At 40.0% G+C, this 22,936-nt stretch overlaps 1 protein-coding gene across 6 annotated transcripts in view; it reads left to right on the top strand.

Annotated features, from left to right (window-relative positions):
* Positions 1 to 1,003: 1,003 nt before the first annotated feature.
* Positions 1,004 to 22,936, top strand: part of JPH1 (junctophilin 1) — an 83,912-nt gene continuing 61,979 nt past the window's right edge. For 3 of the 6 annotated variants that reach the window (XM_030444102.1, XM_030444101.1, XM_030444100.1), the window contains exons 1-2: positions 1,078 to 1,562; positions 8,094 to 8,850. In XM_030444102.1, coding sequence (XP_030299962.1) covers positions 1,184 to 1,562; positions 8,094 to 8,850 — 1,136 coding nt within the window. In that variant the 5' untranslated portion in view covers positions 1,078 to 1,183. Of the gene's footprint in view, positions 1,563 to 8,093; positions 8,851 to 22,936 lie in introns of all 6 variants that reach the window. The other 3 variants (XM_030444103.1, XM_030444099.1, XM_030444104.1) reach the window with 2 other exon arrangements.

Genomic DNA, 22,936 nt, shown 5'->3' with positions numbered 1-22,936 from the left:
CAGCCTGTAACTGTGAAAGAACAAAATCTAAGGTGTCCCACAACAACAGCTTTCAGTCCCTTCCCCAAGACTTTTCTCTGCTATTTCTAAAATTCCATGTTTCTCTTGTCATTTGCCCTTACATTTTTATCTGATTATCAAATATCTGGCAAGGGAGTGCTTGGCAGGATTTAGAGCTATTCAGTCACCCAATAGCCATGGAGCTAAAGGCATTAATGAGAGCTTCCCTACCAAGTTCCCCGCAGCGCTGACCTTGAAAGGCCTTGATACTACTCACGTTCCTTGTGCCCCGGGTTTTCTCACCCCTGGTACTGCTGACTTGCCCCTTCAGAAAGGGGGGCTTCCTACATGGCTTGGAAAAGCAACAAAGCACAACCAGACCGTGCCATGCAGCAACAGCTTCTACTTAAAACTAGTCTTAAAGTAAAAAATAAAAATTAGCAGTCTCGGGTACCACTTGAAAACGCTCTCCTGTTGCCTACTTGTTGCAGGCGCTGGCAGGTGCAGCAGCGACCTGTACGGAACAGGGACCTGTCCGGGAACCCCTGACGAGCAGCGCTGAAGCAGGGCAAGGCGGCCCGGACGGAGCACTGAGCCGCCAGACCCACCAGGATGGATCGGGTCGGGCCCCCTCGCCCAACCGGGGATATGGGGGGGCTGAAGCGGTGGCCGGTCGCGGCTTGCGCGCACCCCCGCTTTCCCCGCCCAGAGACAGGCGCGTCCCCGAGGAGCGGGGGGGTGGGGGATGGTTGAGGGGGCCACCTCTTCCCGGGAGAAGCGGGCGCACAGAGGTCTCCACCCGGGGGATACCCGCCTGCTCCCCATCACTCCCGGGGATTCAAACCCACCCACAGCCGAGAGCTGCGGCACCGGAGGCGGACCCCGGCCAGCTGGCGGGCGCGCACCTGCCCCGCGGCGGAGGCGGTGGCCCCGATCGGGGGCGGTCCCGGGCGGGGGGCGGAGGGGCGGACAGGGAGGAGCGGAGGGCGGGCGCCGCTTGCCGCCGCCGCGGGGCTGCGGCTGGGTTGGGCGCGGGCAGGCGAGCGGCCGGCGGAGCGCTCGCAGTCTTGGGGAGCGCCGGGGCAGTCGGGCGGCCGGCGGGAGGGGTGGGAAGTCAGGACAGGCAGGGAAGGGAAGGCGGGCGGGAGGCGGCGGCGGCGCCGCGCTCGCCCCGCTGCCCTGGATGACGGGCGGCCGGTTCGACTTCGACGATGGCGGCACCTACTGCGGCGGCTGGGAGGACGGGAAAGCCCACGGGCACGGCATCTGCACCGGGCCCAAGGGGCAGGGCGAGTACGCCGGCTCCTGGTCCCACGGCTTCGAGGTGGCGGGCGGCTACACCTGGCCCAGCGGCAACACCTACCTGGGCTACTGGGCGCAGGGCAAGCGCCACGGGCTGGGCGTGGAGACGAAGGGCAGGTGGATGTACCGCGGCGAGTGGTCCCACGGCTTCAAGGGGCGCTATGGGGTGCGGCAGAGCCTCAGTACGCCGGCCCGCTACGAGGGCACCTGGAGCAACGGGCTGCAGGACGGATACGGCGTCGAGACCTACGGGGACGGAGGTGGGCGCCGGCGGGGGGCGCCCCGTGCGCGGCGGCGCCGGGGGGATGGGGGGGTTGGTGGGGAGGTGGAGTAGAGTGGGGGGAAAGGGAGGGAGGGGCGCGCCTGCGTGGGCGCGCACACCGCGGGCAGGGCCCCTCCCCCACCCCACCCGGTGCCCGACGGCCGCCCTCACACCGGCCCCGGGTGGCGGGGTCGGTCTCCCCCGTACCCTGCCTGCTTTCCCCCGTCTCTCCCTGCCCGGCTTCGTACGCCGCTCCCAGCGGGGATCGCGCTGCTCAGCCGGCGGCCTCGCCGTCCCCGGGAGCGCCGCTGGCGTCCCGGGGAGCGCCACAGGTGCCCTGCGCCCGCTCCCGGAGGAGCCGCTCGGCCCTGGTCGAACGGTAATGGGCACGCCTGGACACGGGCTAGGGTGCCAGGCTTGCCGCTTTCTTCCGACCAAGTGGTAGAAATTCGCATGACGACTGCCTGCAGATAGCTTTCCTTTCTCTCTGCCGAGGCGGCTGCCGGGCTCCCCGCCCGCGATAACGATAACCGGGACCGGCAGTGCCCGTCTCGCAGAGAGCAGCCAAGCGAGGTCACCGCCTCGCTCCCTCTGCGCTGTTTTGTGTCCGTCACTCCAAGAACTTAACAAGAGAGCCCTTGTGCCTGGCTCCTCTGCTAGCAGCGATAGCAGCTTTATTCGCTCGGTACACCCGGCTCGTAAACACCACGCTGGAGGTAATGGTGTGGGCATGGAGCTCTCGCAAAATCGATGAAACGTGGGTCCACGCTCATGTCATAACTCGTACTCCATTAAAAATATGGTGTAGTTGGAAACACTGCCCTAACTACGAGCTGTGTCGGGAAATTGCACAGGCCTCTCACACCATCACAAAAAAGCAGATGTTTCTAGGGCTCCTAGGGTGAGTGTGTGGAGAGGATTGGGCAGCCTGCCCTGCTGCTAGGAGTCCGGAGTTTCACTGAGGTCACTTAGGACTGGAGCTTATTTAGGTGGTTTGGTACAGTTATTGTACCTTTGTCGTGGTCCACAGAAAAAAAAATACACTTAGTATTTTTGAATTCTTCTTTTGATGCTTTGGTGTCATCGGCAATGGTGGAATTGCCACCTGTAACTTTTGTAGAGTTGCTCGTAACTTAGTTTGTTCTGCTGTGATGTGAAAAACTAGTCCCAATTTTAGGCTTAGAGGGTTGTTAGATTTTTTTACCAAAAAGCTGGTTACTTAAGCATTGAGCAGCTTGCTTAGGTAACACGTGAGAAACAGTTTACCAAAATCAGAGGTAGCATTCACATGATGCAATGGAAGTACTAACCCATGTGTCAGATCTCTTGACTGATGCTGTTGCTGGATTCCTCAAGGAGTTTTGGTAAGAGTTTTGTGGTTAAACTTCTAGGATCACACTAGAGAAATAGGGTTTTTTGTATTTAAACAGAAGTAGCATTTACAGTTTGGTTCTGTTTTGTTTTCTTTTTTTGGGTTTTTTGGGGTTTTTTTGTTGGTTTTTTTTCCATTTCCTAAATACAGAATATCGTGACTTGTGCAAGATTCATTTCCTTCAGAAAATGAAATGTACTCTGGTTTTGGTACCTCAAGCTCTTTTCATCTCCCTATTTATACTTACTTGTAGCTGTCTGAAAATTGTTTCCTGGTGTGGAAAGTTTTGATGCTCAAAAGTCAGCTGAGATATGTGTTTGGAGGTTTAAAAAAACCCAAACAAACCAACTACAAAAAACAACCAAGAAAACCCAGGAACCACAACATGAAAGAAATCAGAATTTTAGTTTCACTTTTACCACACACTTTCATTTTTCATTATCCTTGTTACGGCTAGCTGAAGACAAGCTGAATTTGCAGTGGGAAATACTTTTTTTTTTTTTCTTTTTTTTTTTTTTTTTTTTCCAGGAGAAGTAAACTACCATTCCAGTAAATTTTGGAGGTGTGATTTTCTCAAGTTCCTTCTATTTTTTTCCTTTAGGCTTCTTGTGGAATTTAAAAAACCACAATATAATATTGATAATGGGAGGTAAATTCTCAACATTTTCAGACTTAAAACCCCCAGGAAATCTTTTGACCAAAACAGCAAATGAAGTGTGTCGTTTACACTGTAAGATTTTTAGTCCTTTTAACTGAAATCTGTTACCATGGCTCCAGTCTGTAACGTGTTTCAGTTCATATAAACAGAGGGTGTGAAGTCCCATTGATTTTAATGGAAGTACTCATGAATGAAGCTCAGCAGTGGCGTCATAGATGCTTGCAGATGTGTTTTTGTTTTCCTACTCTGGAACAATGGCTCTATTTGTACACCAGAAGAATGTCTGAAATGTTTTTAAAAGGAAACCAGATTTACATATGTGTTTTTAACATACTGAGAAGTATTTGAAGGAAAGCTCTTCCTTTATTGAGAACTGAGAGTACTAGCATAGGGAAATAACTGTTTAGACTATGTCAATTGCCAGTTTGTTTCAAACTCGCTAAAAACCAGGCCTTTTTCCCTGCTGTTTTGTTTTGTTCCCTAGTATGTTTTAAAAAGCACCGGTTCTATTAGGAGGCGTAGTTGAGGGAGGGAAAAGGCGTGTGAGCATTTACAGCGTTCCTCAGTGTTCTGCACGCAACATTTTGCACAACATGAGCAATGTGTCATGCTGTTTTAAAATGCTTAAAATTGTCAGTCAGATCTCTGAGAAAAACACTGTGAATTATAAACTCTGTTCTTCCATTTGTATGTGCTTATGCCGGGCCTTCAAGTGGCCCATCAGTTTGTTTCGTACAGCCGTCTGAACTTTTGTACCTACTTTAAACTCCCTAGGTTTTGTTGAATCTGTCTGAATTTTGCAAGCCTGGTGCATTTTTTTATGGAGGGACTGAGGCCATTTGAAACTTCAGGATGTGTAAATTAGTGAGGAGTTGATGGTTCCACAAACACTAGCAAGCATTTTGCTGTAAGCTTGTGCGTTGTCATTCTGCAGAGGTCAGTGGCAAATGAGTCCTAAGCAAAGGTCATCCACAGTACATATGTGCATTGATTTCTAAGCAGTCTCCTCTCTATGTATGCACTCTTACCTAACATCCGAGTTGGAAAAGCATGCAAAAATCCTGATCTAACAATGAACTGGTTAAATCACAGAAGGTGTAAGTAATGGATACGAGCAAGTGAGAAGTTACAGGGTCCTTGGTCTCTCGGCTTTTGCACACAGCGTAGTTGTAAATTCTTCCCACAACGAGGCAATGGGATTTACAGCAGTAAAATATACTGAGATTTTTTTTGGAAGGAAGACACAATGTAACTCTAAGGGGATAGATTTTGAAACTATACTTTACAGCAACTTGCCAACAAAAATATAAAAAAATACACTTTCTAATAGTTCTCAAGCTCAAAATATGAACACCTCTTCAGGGGAACCAATTAAACACCAGGTGGATGATCAGTAGAAGTCGTGGCTGAATTTTTCTTCAGTTACAAAGGATACCAGGCCTGGTTTTTGAAAAATTCCTGCTGAACAATATTACTAATTTATAGCCAAATATTATTTTAAATTACCTTGGTAATTACAGTATCAATTTCAGGTAAAAGTTGACCCTTACTGGAACTTCTCTGAACAGTCCATTATAGTGTAGGATGAAATGGGAAAAGGTATGCTTGTTGATATCATCATTTGCCTTTATATATGTTTGTATCTTCATGTATACGAAAAGCTCTTTAATCATGTCCTATAGGCTGTAGTATTTAATTAAGTTGCAATATTAATTTAAAGTTTTCTGGAATTATTTCTGTTGAAGATGATTCAGTTAGAGTCTGATATCATCAATCAAAACACTGTATAGTTCTCTTGTATTTGCATTCTTGATACTGCCCCTCCATATGCCATTAAAATATATCTTTTGTTTAAAATGGAAGTTGAAAAAATCTAGGAAAATGAGTCAGCTTTCCAGCACTAATATCAGAAGCCTTTCCCCTAACAGATTTCTAATGATAGAAGAGAGACTTGTTAGCTTCAAGACTGCATAAAATTCAAGCTAAATATCTTTGATACTTTCTAAGGACCAATTCACTATGAATCTTCCATTTCCTCGCTGACTGTTTTCTCTGTTAAGAAGCTGGGATTGATTTTTATTTCCCCAGTAGAAATTAAAAATGGGCAAGTACACAGCAGCACATCAGTTGTGCTTAGTTTAATGCCCTTATGGGCAACAGTGACCACTTGCACCTCTGCCTACAGAGTAGTGAAAAATACAAGTCCTAAATGAATTAAGTATTTTTTAGCTTTCCATGTTTATTACTTAAAATATTAGTAAGATAAAAGCCTGACCTTTTGTACTCTTAAAGAATTCCATACTAATGTAAGTTGATTCTTCAGTTCTATCTCTCAAATAGTAACATGGAGAGCCATAATTACAAGTTGCTGCTCTAATGTAATATTGTGATATAATCAAAATTAAAATTGGATTTATTATTTTGAAATTAAATTAACTGGTGCAGAATGTTAGGCAGATTGTTGTATGTAGCAGTAAGTAGATGTAGTCAGATTCTTTGCTCCAGCGTATTATTATCATTCTAGGGGGATCCTGGATGTAATTACAGACAAAATGTAATCATTTATGCTCATAAAATATTAATGTATTTCTGGGAAATTTTTGTTTGATAAAGAAAAAATTACAATGTGGCTGTATTTTTTGCAGTATTTACAGAATACATCATACCAGTGCTTTGTGCTGTTTCTATTTGTTCTTCTCCATATGCTGAGTTTTTAAAAATAATCGTGTTTCTAGATTCAGCACCCTTACAACCAGTGCAGCAGTAGGTATCCAGGATACAGAGCATGAGAAAGAAACTAAGAAAGTTGTTTGTTTGTGTCAGCAGCCATCTGTTAAAACAAAAACCTTCCACTTGGTAGAATTTTCTTCCAACACAAAATAGCTATGTTGTGGAACCTATTTAGTATTATATAATAAAGCAAGCACACTTGGCAAATTTAATTTAATGTCAACGTTGAAATATAACTTAGCAGAAGAGGTAATACAGTAAAGCAGTAATAGATAGATAGTTGATGTGTACACTACCAAAATAGTGTGCTTATACAAAGGAGATTGAATCTCAAAGCAAATGAAGCTTTTAGCTACATCTAAAAACTTGCAGGTACTTCACAAAAATATAGTCAATCACCAAATTTGACATTTGATATTAATTCTCTGAAGATTAGTTTTTAATAGGTGCTCTGAATAAAGTAGATCAAAACTGAAAATGTCTTAAAAATTGCTTATTCAGCCCTCTGTAAGAATATTCAGATGCAAAATAGCTTTTTTAAAAAGAAGCAGCACTAGGTGAGTGATTTTATTTTGAGGAGCTTAAAGCAGTTTAATGGGAATTAGAGTGAAATGATCTTAGAAAGCAAATCATCTTGTATTTGCCAGTTCTGGTGTTCCGGGTACCTTCATTTGGAATATCTAGTGCAAATGTCTTTCAGAGGCCAGACACTGGACTGTGTATCTCATCAACATGAAAATTACTTTTGAGAATACAAGAAGAAAATTGTCTGCATTAGTAATCTGATAATGCTGGGGTTTGGCTCATATGCAGCTTTGCATGCACTCCATTACATGGATATCCATGACTTCTCAGACCAAATACCATCTTGCTGTTTTCAAAAGAATTACAAAATAGTTACAATTGCAACAATGAAATATTTATGATAGAATGATGTGCAATATTCTTTTTATTACTGCCTTGTCTTTCTCACGTACTGCAGAACAAGTGAAAGGCAAAAAGAAGGATTCGTGTTTCTGATCTTTCTTTCACAACATAATGCAGAAAGCAGCACCGTGTTTACAAAAGTGGGAATACCAAGTAGTGTTGATATCAAGAGTTCATAATGAATCAGATATAATAAGGTTTTGTTCTTCCATTCAAGTGCATGGAAAAATGTCTAAATGCTTTTAGTGCAGAGGTTTATAACAGTGGACCTAAAGCCCCATCTGAAGACAAGACAGTTTAGTGGACTGTCAAATATGGCAAAGTTCTGGCAAGGAGAGGCCTGTAGTCACCTTAAAGTCAGGGTAACAGAACATTTACTACTTCAACTTGGTTGACCTGTCAGCAGCTGGAAGCAAGGAGCTGTGTCTTGCTCCGTCCCTTCCCAGCTGACAGTGTATCATGTGGCTCTGCTTCTGCTGACCACCTCCCCATCAGGCCAACTTAAAGGATGTTGAGAGAGGCCTGCTTTAGAAATTTCTCTTGAAATTTTTTTCTCTGGACGGATGCATTTAAAAAGATACTTATGACTGTAGCTAAAGTATCTCACTTGCCAAAATAAATTACTTTAGCTGGGAAAGCAAAGAGTTGGCAAAGAAAAATAATTCATAAGAAAAACAAGTAACAAAAGCGATGGATGCACAGTGTCATGTGCTGTGATTTTTCTGCGTTTCTTCTTCCCAAAAACAGAACTGTTGGCATAGTATTGCCTGTATCATACTGGATGTAGAATGCTAGGTCTTCTGCAGCTTCCTAAATTTAATTTCTCCTTCTTACTTTAAAAGGTACATACCAGGGGCAATGGACAGGAGGGATGCGACATGGCTATGGTGTACGTCAGAGTGTGCCCTATGGAATGGCAACCGTGATCCGTTCACCCCTCCGAACATCCCTCGCTTCACTTCGAAGTGAGCAGAGCAATGGCACTGTTCTACACGATGTCACTTCAGACAGTCCAGCTGGAACAAGAGGAGGTTTTGTGCTCAATTTCCACAGTGATCCAGAAGCCATGGGCATTAAGAAAAAAGGAGGCTTATTCAGAAGAGGATCTCTTCTTGGTAGTATAAAACTTAGAAAATCTGAATCTAGGTCATCGATATCTAGCAAACGGAGCTCTGTCAGGAGTGATGCTACTATGAGCAGAATTAGTTCTAGTGATGCCAACTCTACAATTAGCTTTGGAGATGGTGACTGTGATTATTCCCCTATGGAAGACCACGTTGATGCTACCACTACAGAAGCCTATATGGGTGAATGGAAGAATGACAAGCGCAGTGGTTTTGGTATTAGTGAGCGTTCAAATGGTATGAAATACGAAGGAGAATGGCTAAATAACAGGAGGCACGGGTATGGATGTACCATGTTTCCAGATGGCACCAAAGAAGAAGGAAAATATAAAAATAATGTTTTGGTCCGTGGAATAAGAAAGCAGCTTATACCAATACGAAATACAAAAACTAGAGAAAAGGTGGATAGAGCAATAGAGGGTGCCCAGCGAGCAGCTGCCATGGCAAGAACCAAAGTGGAAATTGCAACTTCAAGGTATGTTATTGCAAAATGTATTTGTGCATCAGTACCTTTTCAGAAACAAAAATATGATACAACGTGTTAGCTCATTGTTGACAAAAGCAAAGATGTAAATATTGAAATATTGGGTTTTGTATTTGTTTACCTTTCAGTTTCCAATAGGTAGTTCCATTGACTTCAGTGGCATTTCACATATGAAGCTTAGAACTGTAACTCGTTTGAGTAAAGATAGTCCTAAATGTTCCATTTTTGTACGTTTTTGCTTTCACTCAAGACCTGCTGTATTATGTCTTTAAACCTGTTTGGAAAATAAAACCAGCAAGGAAATGTAGAGAATGTTTAGGGGATGTGAGATGAAGAGTGAGTATATTCCCGTAAGCATGCTCCAGTTATGCTTATTGTACTGATTTTTTGGGGAGAACCTGAGATTGTCTGAAGTTGCCCAATTGACACTGAGCATCTTAAGATGAATTTGAAAGACTGTGGTATGAATAGTGTAAGAATAATGGTCAAGGCTCTTGTGCTTATAAGCTGTTGATTTGGTTGCCAGGTCAGCATCTGCCAAAAGGGCAGAGGACTCTCTTGTTTTGGCACATGTTTCTCTTGCAGTTTGAATATGTCTGGATCTTAAGGCCACCATTTCAAATAGTGGTTGTCTTATCCCGACCCTCCCACCAAGTGTTAGACATAGGAGAATTTTATGGGTGTTAGTAGTGGGGGGAAAACATAATTTTAACTTTTCAACTCAAAACGAGCAACCAAGTAAAGTTTTCTGAAATGAATTAGTTACAAATTAAATCAGTATATGGAATTTTAATAGGTTTTAGTATTAAGACTGAGAGATCTTAAAAAAGCTGTTTAATTTTTAAAGCTTTCCAGTAAGTTTCTGTGGCAGTGTCTCTGTTGTTAGTTTTAATTTGTTTCCTCAGGCAGGCTTTTCTTGAAATATGCTGCGGACAAAAAAAAAAAAAAAAAACAAACAAAAAACCAACCCAGAGATGTTAAAGAAAGAAAATCTTCATGCTGTTTCAGAAACATTACATTTAGAGCTGCACAACTGATTCCTGATATAGTGGGGTCAGTAGTGTGTGCTCAGTGACTATCCCTGCTCTGATAGTCATAAAGAATACAGAAAAGACAAAAAAGTGCTTAAGTGAGAAAGCTTGAATAGCAAAAAGGAGTTGAGACACAAATATGAAGAATTAAGCATATACTGCTAAAGAACCTTTCTGAGCACTGGTCACCTAATTACTTAGAGGGTGGCATATACTCAGTTACTTCTATAAATACATGTAAGGCATTATATGGCAGCCTACCATATCAGCAGAGCAGTAATAGTGAACTTGAAGGAATTACTGGGTGCCAGTCATAATCTGTGGCTATAAGCTAGTTATGAAAAAATTCAGGCAATGGGAAGTGTGGATAAGGAAAGTCACCACTTTCCATCTGTACTGAAGCTATTAAAATGTTGAGTTCTGAGGTTACAAGGCACAGTGTATGCACTTCCTCTGTGTGAAGGTGTGTGTCTCCAAAGTGTTTAATTTGCTGTTTCTTCCACTTTAGATGAAGGACGGAGCTCAAATTGCTTCTTTTGGAACAGTCCATTAAAACAATGTTTATTTCTTGAAAAGATGTTTTTGAAAGTGCAACAACAGGAGGCATCATCTGTAGTGCAGCTGTGACCATGGGTTATTTTCTTTTTTCCAATGAGAATCTCTCAGCAGCAGTCTCATGACTACCAGTATGGATAGGAAGATGACAGATTTAGGTTTTCTCTCTCTCGGTAGCCTTTTTCTCTGTGCCAGTACAGTTAGTGCAAAGGCAAAGAGAGCTGGTACCTGGTCAGGCAGTATCAGGCAGAACTATTAAATTCACTTATGGGTGTGTGTTGGGCTTACCTAGTATGGATGACATGATTCTTCTTGTCTCTGAAGTTTTCAGAACTGTCAACCAGTTGGGGCAAGGCCATGGCACTATGTGAACTAAGGGACTGTCATACTAGCAGAGTCAACAGTGCTGACTTTCTTAGAGCCAGATCATCTGGAAGAGATTCTAGAAGAGCATTGAGGAAGAAATTTCCACTTCGAGCAGTTGTTAAATTCTAGTCTCATAGGATTGGTACAGTTTCATATTGAAAAGCTTCTGTCCCACTGAAACCCAAGAACTAGTATTTGTTTGTGACTGCTTTTTTACCAGACTAATATATTAATAAAATTAATCTTTCAGACAGTAACATTCCTGTGGTGTCTTAGATGAATGTGAGGATGGTGATCTTGTCTGTTTCCTAACAATTACTGCTACACAAAATAGTCCACAGAAGGAGTGCCTTTTTTCGTTTCTCTAATGTGTAATACAAAGGTGGTTCTTCCCATGTGGCATACCCTCACTGCATGCTGGCCTATAAAACCTTCTGTGTTTCAGACCTGGCAGATGTCACCAGTAATGTGTGCTTACTGTAGGTTTCCATTCCCTTAGTGGAAGAAATGTAGAGAAAAGATAGATTTTTATTTTTTTTTCTCAGCCCCAAGCCCACCAAATCTCCAGCTTCCCATTCCAAAGATATAGCACCCCTGGCTTTCATCCAGATTACCTTCATTTTCAGTACAGCTTTCCATGGTGTGCTCTAGTTCTTGTATTCTTTATTGTTAAGATGTTTGCTTAGCCAAATGAAAGCAGGCTGTACTCCTCTTCATAGTTCTCTGCTGGTCATGACAAGTTTGGCTGGTAGGTTGACCTGAGACAGATGTCCACCCTGTCATCAACAAGACCAGCTACTGATTTGCTTTATATTCCTGATGTCTTTTTATGTCCAAAAGCCCTCCTAAGTAATCTGTGTCACCTTCCTTTATCTAAAATAGCACGGTGGTGTACAAAGAAAAATCTAAAAGTTAGGTTAAATGGTACTTCTCTGAAGCTGAATTTACGTTGGCTCCCCTGACTCAGCCTTTGGGATTTGAGGCATTTGTACTGAGGTGTTTTAATAGCAGCAATTCCCAAAAGATACCAGATCACAAAATCATGTGATGTATGGAAAGCGGCTGTATCAGGGAAATAATTACCAGCCTCTGCTACACAGATCTGTATCCAAAATGGATTAGAAATTAGCAATGAATAAAAATGGTTTTAAAATTATAATGCAGCTTGAAAGTCTTGTTTGCATATTACAGTTTTTCCAGCTCTTTTTAAGACAAAATATTAAGGTGTAAATGTAAAAATCACTGAATTTGAGGAATCTCAGAAGTATGTTCAGTATTTTTCCCTTTTAAAATATTAAAAGGGATTTTTTTTAAAAAAAGTCATTGTTATAGGCAGTAATTAGATCAAATCATTAACCCATTTGTGCCTAGTGCAGTCAGGTTTACTTTATATGTCTTTTTTTGGGTCTTGATGTCTGAAAAGGAAGGCAGTCTCCCAGAATTTTTTTTAAAAATTTCCTATGCTATTTCAAGCATGTGTGATATGCTGGAAGATATACATTTGGAAGAGCCCTTTGGAAGCCTCAAATGTCCACTCAACCAAGAGTCAAATAGAAACTTGTTTTGAGGATATAAATTAATTCTCATTATATGGATTTTTAACTTCATTGCTGTCACGTATCTTATTCAAAGGAGATACCCCTCTGCAGCTCAATATAAACTGGAACTATATTAGAGCACTTCTTTCCTAATATGAAAATCGCTGATGTTCTTATTAGAGGAGTTGTTTAGTGTACTATCTTAACTTTGTCTTCATTAATACTTATGGTGATATACACTCTAAGATTGTTTTAATTAATTTTCAGAGTTTGAAAATAAACTTATCTTCTAATAAACAGTATCACTATGTGGGTTTTAATGTATCACTCCTTTAAGTAAACAGGTAGCACTGGAAGCAGAAGAGATGATGTTTGTTGACACACAACCCTTCATATACTTTTTTTTTTCCTCTGGGAAAGTCAGTATTATAGATATATAGTATACAGATTCAGAACAGAGCTTTCAGAGCCCCAACTTTTTTTTTTCTTCTCCTTTCAGATTTTTTCTAGCTAGTGGTCAACTAGAAATTCCCCTTTAAGTGTTGACTCTCTGAGGAAAAAAACCCAAAACTTTGCAGCAACATAGAGGGGCAGTATAAAAGTATAGTAAGAGTAAGAAGTATGAATCAGATGATGGTGTGTGATACTATCAAAGGAAATAACACTTCCTTGTTGGTATTTTCCATATCCTCCATTGATCTTTCAGGTCATAAGACAAGCAGGGTAAAGAATTGGATCTTTTATATTCTGCTCTCCACAGAAGCTAAGTATTTTTAATGATTCCAAGGCTGTGAGTTTTAGGTAAGGTATACTGACATAACATACTGTGAGAACTTAACCACCTTAAAAGCAATATTGTAATGGGTTCTCATTACATGAGCACCTGAGGTTTGGTGAAGGATAATGGTGCCTTTGTGTTAGGCATTGCACAAAGAAATGACCCTGTCTGGAGACCTTGCAGTCTGGGAAAATGGCAGTGCCCAACAACTGGAAAAAAACTGGCAAAAGACTGTGGAAGGACTTGAGATCAAGATAACAGTAAAATTAATATCTTGCAACTAATAACATCGTGCAGTTCCTCCTAGTTAATTAGCTCTCTGTGTCAGATAGCACTGACTAGCAAGCCTTTAGTCAGGAAGACTTTTTAGGGGGAGCACTGAAGGAAGATTAACTGGGGACTTTTTCTGCATCGATTTCTTTTTCAGAGTAGCTTTTTTAGACTGCCCGGTTTTATTTTAACATGTTCGTGTCCAAGTCCACAGATGCTGACTTGGTTTCAGACTTTATTTTTCAATAGAAACCAGAGAAACTCCGGTTGTGATCCCATGTGGTGAGCTGCCTGCTTTCTTCTGCACAGCTGCAGAGGAGCCTGGAGTTGGTGGAGGAGCTGCAGGAGGGTGCAGGAGGATTGACTTCATCTCTGTCATAGCAGCCTCCTGGAACCATTAGCAGGCTTCTCTAATGTTCAGCACTGAGGATGATTTAGGAAGCAATCACGAACCCTGAGGCCTGGCCCAGGCCTGAGCGCTTAGCACTGGGTTCGTGTCATTGGGCAGCACCTGCTCCTGAACAGTGCAGCTCTGTTGTCCTCTTCATAGGACAACCATTATGTAAAAAACACTGCTTATATTTTTCATGACTGTAATTCAGAGTAGGTCTCAGCATGCTGTGCTATGTGTGGTGGATTTACACGAAGTATGTGGAACCGTCAGGAAGGATCACTGGATGGTTTATTGGTCAGTTCCTTTGTTGTGTTCGTTGCCTTGTGTGACCAGTACTCTTGGTTTGGCCTGAACAAACTGTGATTTCTAGAGAGAACTGGAATTATATGAATGTGGGAGTATAGTTTGTGTTCACACTAGATGGCAGCTGCCAGTCATTCCAAATGACACTAAATTATGTGCACGCACACAGCTTTCCATCAGGGGTTTAGCTGACTCTACCAATCTCACTTTACTCAAGAAACTAAACTGGACACTTGTGAGACCAATGCTTCATGCATCTTTGAGATGCTTTACTTATTATAGCTGAAATATGAACATTGTGTTTAGGAATAGAGTCCAACAAATACCAAAGGTATTTATATAATCCTGCTTGCTTTAGTACAAAGAGCTGCCTCAGGTTCAAAACAAAATCGGTTTTAATCATTTTATTACATAGTTGAGATGAAGATAACAGCTAAAATGCTGTGGCAAAACTTAAAACCAGTCTTCAGCTACTATGGATGGTAATTTTAATGTTAATTCTGCACTCTTCAGAGGAAAGCATATGTTCCTTGAATCCTGTGGGAGTTATACCACTAACTTCAGTGGGGCACATTTTCACTTGGATTTCATAAACAGCGCATTGGTGAAAGAGACAGTCTTGGTCTGTTCCACTGCTACTTGCTGGGAAATGAATAATACATCTGTTTAAAATATACAAATTTTGTAAACACTGCTGCACAGATTTGATTTCTTCTCTTGGTATTTAGTGTGGTAAGATTACATGGCTAAAAATAAGTTAAATTACTTCTTTACTATCCCTCCGCTGACAATTTAAGGAAGCCTCAAGTATGTGACTTTTTGGTCAAATTACCTATATCAAAGTACACCTACCTACATTTGTAAGTCTGAATAGGGCTATATTTAAAAAAAAAACAAAAACAAAACAAAAAAACCCAACTAAACAAAAAAAGGGCAACTCTGGAATATAGCCAGTCTTGCTTTGTGTTTTATTAGGCATTGTTACTCCAGAGTTGCTTTTCTCATGTGTTTAAAATCAGGAGAGGGCTAATATTAGATTGAAAATACTCTCTTCTTTCAAAACCACTGTGCACCACTAGTTTTAAAGTAACTTTTTTTTTAGCCTCTTTTTTTAAATATGCAAAACTTTTTGAAATGTTTCTTTTGCTCACCTTCCAGAACACTTAAGTTAGGAGCTGAAAGAACCTTACAGTGGAACTCACCAGGTGTATATAAAAACACTAATGATTTTTTTTTTTTTTTTTTTAGTGATACTGAGATAAACTAGCAAAATACTAATATTTTCTTTAACCAAAGAAGATAAGGTGTTACACAGGTTTTTATCTGAGTTTTTACACAGCATCTGTTTTGATCTGTATTACAATTGTTCCAAAGCTAAACTGCAAGCAGCATCTGTCTCTACTGACTTTCAGGAGAGTTTCTGTGATGGAAATAAATCTCGATTAAAAAAAAAAAAAATAGCCAGAAAAACTGGATCATTGTACTGCTTAGTCACATATGAACCATTGTGTAAAACCATTTAGACTTAATTTTACTGCGTGCTATTAAATATTCTCAAAACCAGAAAGATAATGTTTGTCTACTGTAGGCAATATTACTAAATCCATGTGACTAGTAGTACTAGTCAGAGCTTGAGTAATTCACTTGAAGTTTTGCTCGAAGAGTTAACCAATTACTACAGAATCTTCTTCAAAGAAGAAAATGTAGTCTCATTTAACTATAACTTTGTTGATCTGTATTCTACACTGTGGAATGTTTTTCAGTGAACAACTACAGCAGGAAAAGTAATTCATATGAGCTTGTTAATGCCCCCTGTGTTGATCTAATTATGTTTCCCAATAAATAATTGATTTTTCTGAAAACTGGTGTAGCTCATTGGGTCGTGCTGCTTGTTTGAATTCTAATTGATCAATGATACATATTTTCTTTTATCTGGACATTAATACATTTTTTGATTTTATATATCTAATACAGATTGGTGTGTATTTTCTACACTTTCTTTTACTTACCTCATTGTTATTTTCCTCTCCTAGTACTACTGTATTTGTGCATTGTAATGTTTTCTTCTTTTTCATTCTCCTACAGTTCACTTTTCTCATTGTCCTGGGAGGCAGAGGCTCTGTCTCTTTGTGGATAGGTTCCAGAAGTAGATTTTTCCTCATGAGCTTATTCCCCCTCAAACAACATGTTAATGTTTAACATATGCATCAGCAGACTGATACTGATTTTGTCCCCTTTAGGTGTTTCTCCAGTTCCCCCAAGAACTCATTCCTGCAGTCAAGTCAAAAAGTTTTACTTCATGGATGACGTTAGGGTTGTTAACGTTTTGCGTATCACTCTTAAATTGAACTTCATTTACCATTTAAGATCAGTGAGTGTTGGGCAGCACTCCTTTGCAATTGTCCCTCATACTTCTGTAACACTGACATTCACAAATTTTGGCCCTTAATTGTTCATAGCTTTTTCCCAACACCTTTCCCCAGCAGAGACAGCTGGAGTGCCTGTCTTCTGTAGATGGGCTGAGAGACCCGGGGTTGTTCAGCCTGGAGAAGAGATAGCTTTGGGGACACCTTATAGCAGTCTTCCAGTACTTGAAGCAGCCTACAGGAAAGCTGGGGAGGGACTTTAAAAAAGGGCATGTAGTGATGGGACAAGGGGTAATGGTTTTAAGCTTAAAGGGGGCGGATTTAGATGAAGAAGAAATTCTTTCCTGTGAGGGTGGTGAGACACTGGCACAGGTTGCCCACGGAATTTGTGGCTGCCCCCTCCCTGGCAGTGTTCAAGTCCAGGTTGGATGGGACTTTGAGCAACCTGGCCTACTGGGAGATGTCCCTGCCTTCAGCAGGAGGGTTGGAACAAGAGGATCTTTAAGGTTGCTTCCAACCCAAACCATCCTACGATTCTGTTACTCTGTGATTTATGGAAGCCCTGGGCTCTCAGCTCTGAGCCCTGTGGATACTGAGTGCTGAGAATTCTTGGCTGCAAAAAACAATAAGTCTAGAGACTAAGACAATGAATGTAGAGAACAATTAGTCAAAATTATGTTTCTGAATAAGTTCACCAAGGAGTTTGTCCTAAATTTGACTCAGCACTTTCTTCAAATTGTAGTTGTTTAGAATATGCTCTAGATGACTTTGAGCAATACTTGCATACGTTCCAACTTTGAGGTGTAATGGATATTTGATTTGAATTCACCTGCTCCTTGCACTTACAATGACTGAAAAGCTATAAATTGATCTTGAGTTCTGTATAATAGTTAAATTGTGAGTTTACTGCTGACAGAAAGAGGCCTTGCTGGATATCTCTGACACTTTGTTATACACCTAGGTATTTGCTGTTTCCCACAAGAATAAAGCCTGATTGGAATCCATTTGATAAGAACACCATTAAATTTTGGACCAATATAAAAAAAATGTCCTCAGAAGTGTTGCATTGTTCCCTGTGTTTGAGCAGGTTTCATACAAGCATTTCTCTAGCAAAACCTTTAAGCTGGCTTCCTCACACCAAAAATCCTTTCATTTATTTGCTATTTCACAATATATTTACTCAGCTATTTTTAATAATGGAGTCATTTTTCATTGACAGTTCAAAGAACATCCCAACTTTTTAGGACAGTATGAAAAAAGTCAGCTGTAACTATCCTGAGAAACCTTGCTTGGTTGTTCAAAGCCCTTGATAATTTAAGGAATTATCTTCTGCTTTAAGTGCATCTACTCAGATACTTCAAAACGTACTTTGGTCAAAAAGAATGTTTGCCTTGAATTTGCTGGTACATGAAAATGCATATTTGAGTGGATACCATCCCTTATTCCATTCAAGCAAGCAGTTCTGGGTTTACATAGAAATTCACTTTGCAGAATTTTGGTGGCAGCTTCTTCTTGGATTAGCTACTTTATATATCACTGTTAAACTTAAAACCATTTGAACTGTCAGACCCCAAAACCATTTATTATGTTTTCCTTTGTAAAGTTAACTCTCATGTTCAAGATATTCTGATCTTTTCCTCTATTTTTTGATACTGAATTGTCTCATTTTGCAAGTAAACTTTAAAGTGAGGTGGAAATTGAACCTGATTAGGTGCAAGTCAGCTGAGGAAGCAAGCATTTTGTACACAAATCTGACATTTCCATCTATTAATAAATGAAACTTTGGAGTAGAAAAAACCTTCTCATAACTAAGTACACTGCATTTTGTTTCAGATGACAGGAAGGAGTGTCTTAATTCAGATAATTTCTTCAAGACTATTTATTGTTTAGAATAATCTTTATTGTGCTTTCCCCCTCCTATTCACTTGCTTTCAATATAAATATTTTTTTTTCATTTCATGATGAATATGAAGTAAGATATAAGGGGAAATAAAAAACAAGATCCTATTACCGTCCCAATTTGTGTAAACCCATCTTTTCTTGGTTTTCATAGTAATATTTTTCTGTGAAAGATTTTAAATGTGGTATCAAGGATGTATTACTTAATAGAATAAGCATTTAACATTAATGCAACACCAGTGTAGTTAAAAGGAGATGAGAGTTAAAATTTAAGCCTTGAATTTTAGAGCTATTGTGAAACTTTATCAGTATCTCTTTATGGTTGCTTTACTGTCCACTCTCCAAAAAAAAAAAAAAAAATGGGGTTCTTGAGGGTTTTTTTCAGAAAAATTAGGAGTTGCTTCAGGATTCCCATGTAGCATGTGCTTCCTATGTCACTCAATAATTGTCTACACCCTTAATTTTCTATTTGCTTCATTATCTTGATGTGTCATCAGCTTGCTTTGCATTGTGAGATTGCTGTTTGAAGCATTTCTGTGAAAGATTGCCTTATTTGTTTTAGCTCAATTAGTTCAATTATTTATGTATATGTGTCACCCAATCCCAGTCAGTGATTAGCCTTGCTTAGGAATGGGTAAAATTAAGAATAATTACAGATATGTATTTATTTTCTAGAAAATGTAAATTCTATGTCAATATCCCTATTTTTTGACCCTGTTACTGCTATCAGTGTAATGCATTTTCTTCTGTTGGAAAGAAATGCATTAGATGGATTAGCAAAGCACTAAAAATATCTTTGCTTAACCACCAAATTATATAACCATCCGATTTCTGTTGGATGCTGGTCTCATGCTGTGGTGCATTTTAGAAATCTGCCTTTTACAGCACATCAAGTGAAAAAAGTTTTTGGTTTACATCAGCTCTTCTTTCAGACTTTCAAATATATCTTTATATGCCATCCTTCATTCAAAAGGCTAAAAGTAGGATTTACTGAAAGCTTCTGCTAACTTTTGTCACTTCAAAATTTGAAACTGCTGCTGCTTTTAATACAATATATTCTTTCTTCTTGCTGGTCAGTCTGGGGCAGTATGTCTGATATTTTCTTCAGGCTTGTGGTTTGTTTTGGCAGAGGGGTATTTTTTAATGACCAGTAATTTAGGTCATATCCACTGACATGGGATTTTTCTAGAAAGCTTTTCATGGATGCAGAAGATCTGGTCACAGTCACCAGGTGTAGGTCTAAGTGTCATCTTTTCATCTGCAATTTCTGTATCATTTGAACAAAAGGATTTTCTGGAGTTAAACTATTCCATAGACCTCTGCAAGAAGAGAGTAAGAGGAAAACTGTTAATCTTCCTTTAGATTAATTAAATCTTTATAATTTCACAATTTTTTTCCTGAATTTATCTTAAAGATGTAAAGTGATTTATCTCTCATTACACTACTCCAGTATTTGACTTTGTAAATAGGTCTAGTAGTAAGTTAGTACTGTAGCTCAAATTCTCTCTGCATGGGTAAATGAAGAAAATAGAGGCTTAATTTAAACCTATAGATAATTGACTGAAATGCTCATAAAAGATGTTTGTGGTGAGATAACTTTGTAGACTGCTGACATTTTTTAATTTCTTTATGTCAAAAAGCTCACACATTGCAATGGAACTGTAGCCTGTGCTTGGGTTCCCTGTGACAGGGCTGCAAGATTTTTGTCTTTGTGAATGTGACAAGACAAATCTGCTTGTATCTTAAGGTCAATGAAGTGTCACCTTCGTCTGCTGTTACATCCTTTCCTGCTGTTTGTTTTTCTATTGTGTAGCTGAAATGAAAAAGAAAAAAAACTCAATGCATGAAAAAAGGAAATGATGCCATCAGAGCAATCCCTTTGTATGCAAGGGAAAAGACTCTACATAAAATCAGCTGGCTAAAGGGCATGAGAACATCCTGAAAGGTAATTGGGCACCTTTTGTTGAAATACTCTGATCTATCCCATTAACTTGTGCAGTGTTTCTCAGGAACAATGCCTACAGACCAAGGCGTGATCCTCAGCCTTTTTCCATTTACTCAATGCCAAAAAAGTGCAGTTATTGTAGTATACACCAGCATCTTAAAGCTAGTATTGCTTAGGTACTGTTTCTGGAGGAGTATGGATGCAAAGGGTTCAAACTTTCCCTGGCAAGCTTTTTTTTGTGCTTTCATTCATTGTGTTCTTTACAAGAGAGGGGGAGAAGTCTGTGCCTTTTCAGACCCTTCTCAGACTTCATCTCTACAGTCATGTGCCTTGAAGGGTATGAGTAGAAAGCTGAATTTGCTACTATTTTTTTTTTTTTTATTTAACATTTTGCTATTGCTCCACTATTTGCTTCTGTTCCTTTCTGTCTGGAATATTTCTCTCCACATGTTCTGTCTCATTTATTAAGTCGTGTGGACTCTGGGGCCTGTTTACTTACTATGTCTTAAATGACTGGAATGGTGGAACCTAGGCTACTTGTCATCATGCAAGTGTTAACAGAATATATACACTAATAATAACAGGAGCAATGAGAACATTATTTCCTGTGGGAGTTGTTAGAACTGTGCTGTTTTGTTTAAATCCAAGAATATCATCTTCAAAAGCACTCTGCTGGTAAGAATAAACAAGATTTTTCTCTCTTTCTTTTCCTTGTGACATACCAGTATAGACACTACAGAATCCTAGTTTTCAAGTCTCTAGTTTCTTCTCAAAGGGAAATAAATAACTAGTTTCTGCCTGTGGATGTTGGCCTGTGTGCAATTGCCAGCCACTAGAGAGAATGGTATGAATGCATTATGGCTCTCTTCTGCCTTTCTACTTCTGAAATATGGCTTAATATTTATGCCAAACAAAATAGTCACAGATTTCTGTAGATTTAAAAAAAAATATTGAGAGGAGGATTATGTGAGCTTAGGTCATAAAACAGAGAGTTCAAACATGAGCATTTTAAAGCGGAAGGCAGAAGACCTGTGTTCTTTGATAAGAAGAACAAGAAATTTGGCATGGTTCAGATTCTGCTATTTCTTACTGAAAGAAGAATTTCAGTAGGGGGGAATCCTTGTCGTGCATTGGAGTGTATTAATGTTCTTAATATGAGAAAATTATTTTCTAATTGATCTAAAAATGACAATCAGAATAGAGAGAATCTTGTAGAGTTTTACTATGAAAACATTCAAATGCTTCCACGCTAGAATTAGGAATATAAGGGCCTTACATGACCTCAAAGGGCTTCTCAAAGTTGCTTCATTAATCCTAGAGGTCAATTATGGGGGAAAAAATGATTAGACTGACAGAAGTGACAGGTATTTTTTTTCCTACTTTTCATTGTAGCTTTCTTTCTGAAGGACTGAGTTGGCTTTACATGCTCTGGTCAGCAAGTCATTGTTACTGTTACTTGGCTAATTCTGAGGGAAGCTGGAAAAGAGCTTACAGCTTGCTGCTCAGCAGATGTGAGGGAGAAGAAAGTTGGTCAAGAGTTTTTTAAAATTTCACCTTACTATTAAAATACTTCCTGCAATGTTACTCTCTTTAGGAGCAGACAAAACATCGTTCTCTAGAGTTTTAGTCGAAGAACACTTAAGTGGCTGATAGTTGATTTACAATGTATCTTTGGAAGGTGTGAGATGAACCTGGCTGTGAGCTGAACCTGGCAGGTTTTAGTTTATTCTTCACATAATCTGTGAAATATGAGACATCAGCCATGCTGACAACAGCAAAACTCACAGTGGCTCCAGATAGCAGTCTACCACTGATGGAACAGTATTTTTTGTGAGTTGGATGGGGTTTTGTGGGCTTGAAAGCCAAAGCCAAGATACTAGAAGTTCTCAGCTGAACCACAAGGGTTAATCAGGTACAGAGATAGTGCAGCTACCAGTGAAGAAAACCTTTAGGTTCTCAGTATGCTGTCTTAGCTGTCCACATTTCATAATCTACAGTAAAGAAAAAAAAAATAATAATTCTGGGCCTATTATATGAATTATAAAGGAACTAATAGAATTTCCTGAGATTAGGTGTTTTCCCTTTGCAAACCATGAGGCTTCTGTAATGAATCCATATGTCACATTCTGTGGGCTATTCCTCATGCTGAATGCTATGCCATTCTTTACACTGTCCCAGACCTCTGAGATTTGAGTATGGTACAGCTCAATGTGAGGTAAGGCTGACAGACAAAATTTACTCCAGAAAGGTAGCTCAGCTCAGTTGCTGAGGATATACATATTTCTAGAATTCAAGGCTGGGGTAGGGAGGGTACTTTGAAAAGCTGTCATGAGAATACAGTATAGTGGTTTGTTGCTCCACTAGACAATTTGGTTTATTAGTTTACAGATACGTGAGGAAAATAATTAACATATTGCATGGTTTTGCAATGGAAATAGCTGATTATGCAGGTTGCTGCTTGTTACTACTTTTTTGCAGTGTAGCTGCTTTTGTATAGCAAAGATTCTCAGCATACTAGTTAACCAGATAAATGCATCTTAACAAGCAAGGGGTGTTTTTTTCCCTCAGCTTTACTCATTTGGTGCATGTTTCTGGAAGGTCACCTAGATTGTAGTGCCTGGCTAGGTGCTTG

Source organism: Calypte anna, chromosome 2 (assembly GCF_003957555.1).
Source record: "Calypte anna isolate BGI_N300 chromosome 2, bCalAnn1_v1.p, whole genome shotgun sequence".
NCBI lineage: Eukaryota > Metazoa > Chordata > Aves > Apodiformes > Trochilidae > Calypte > Calypte anna.
Note: the sequence above shows the minus strand (reverse complement) of the source record. Positions and strands in the feature narration are given on the sequence as shown.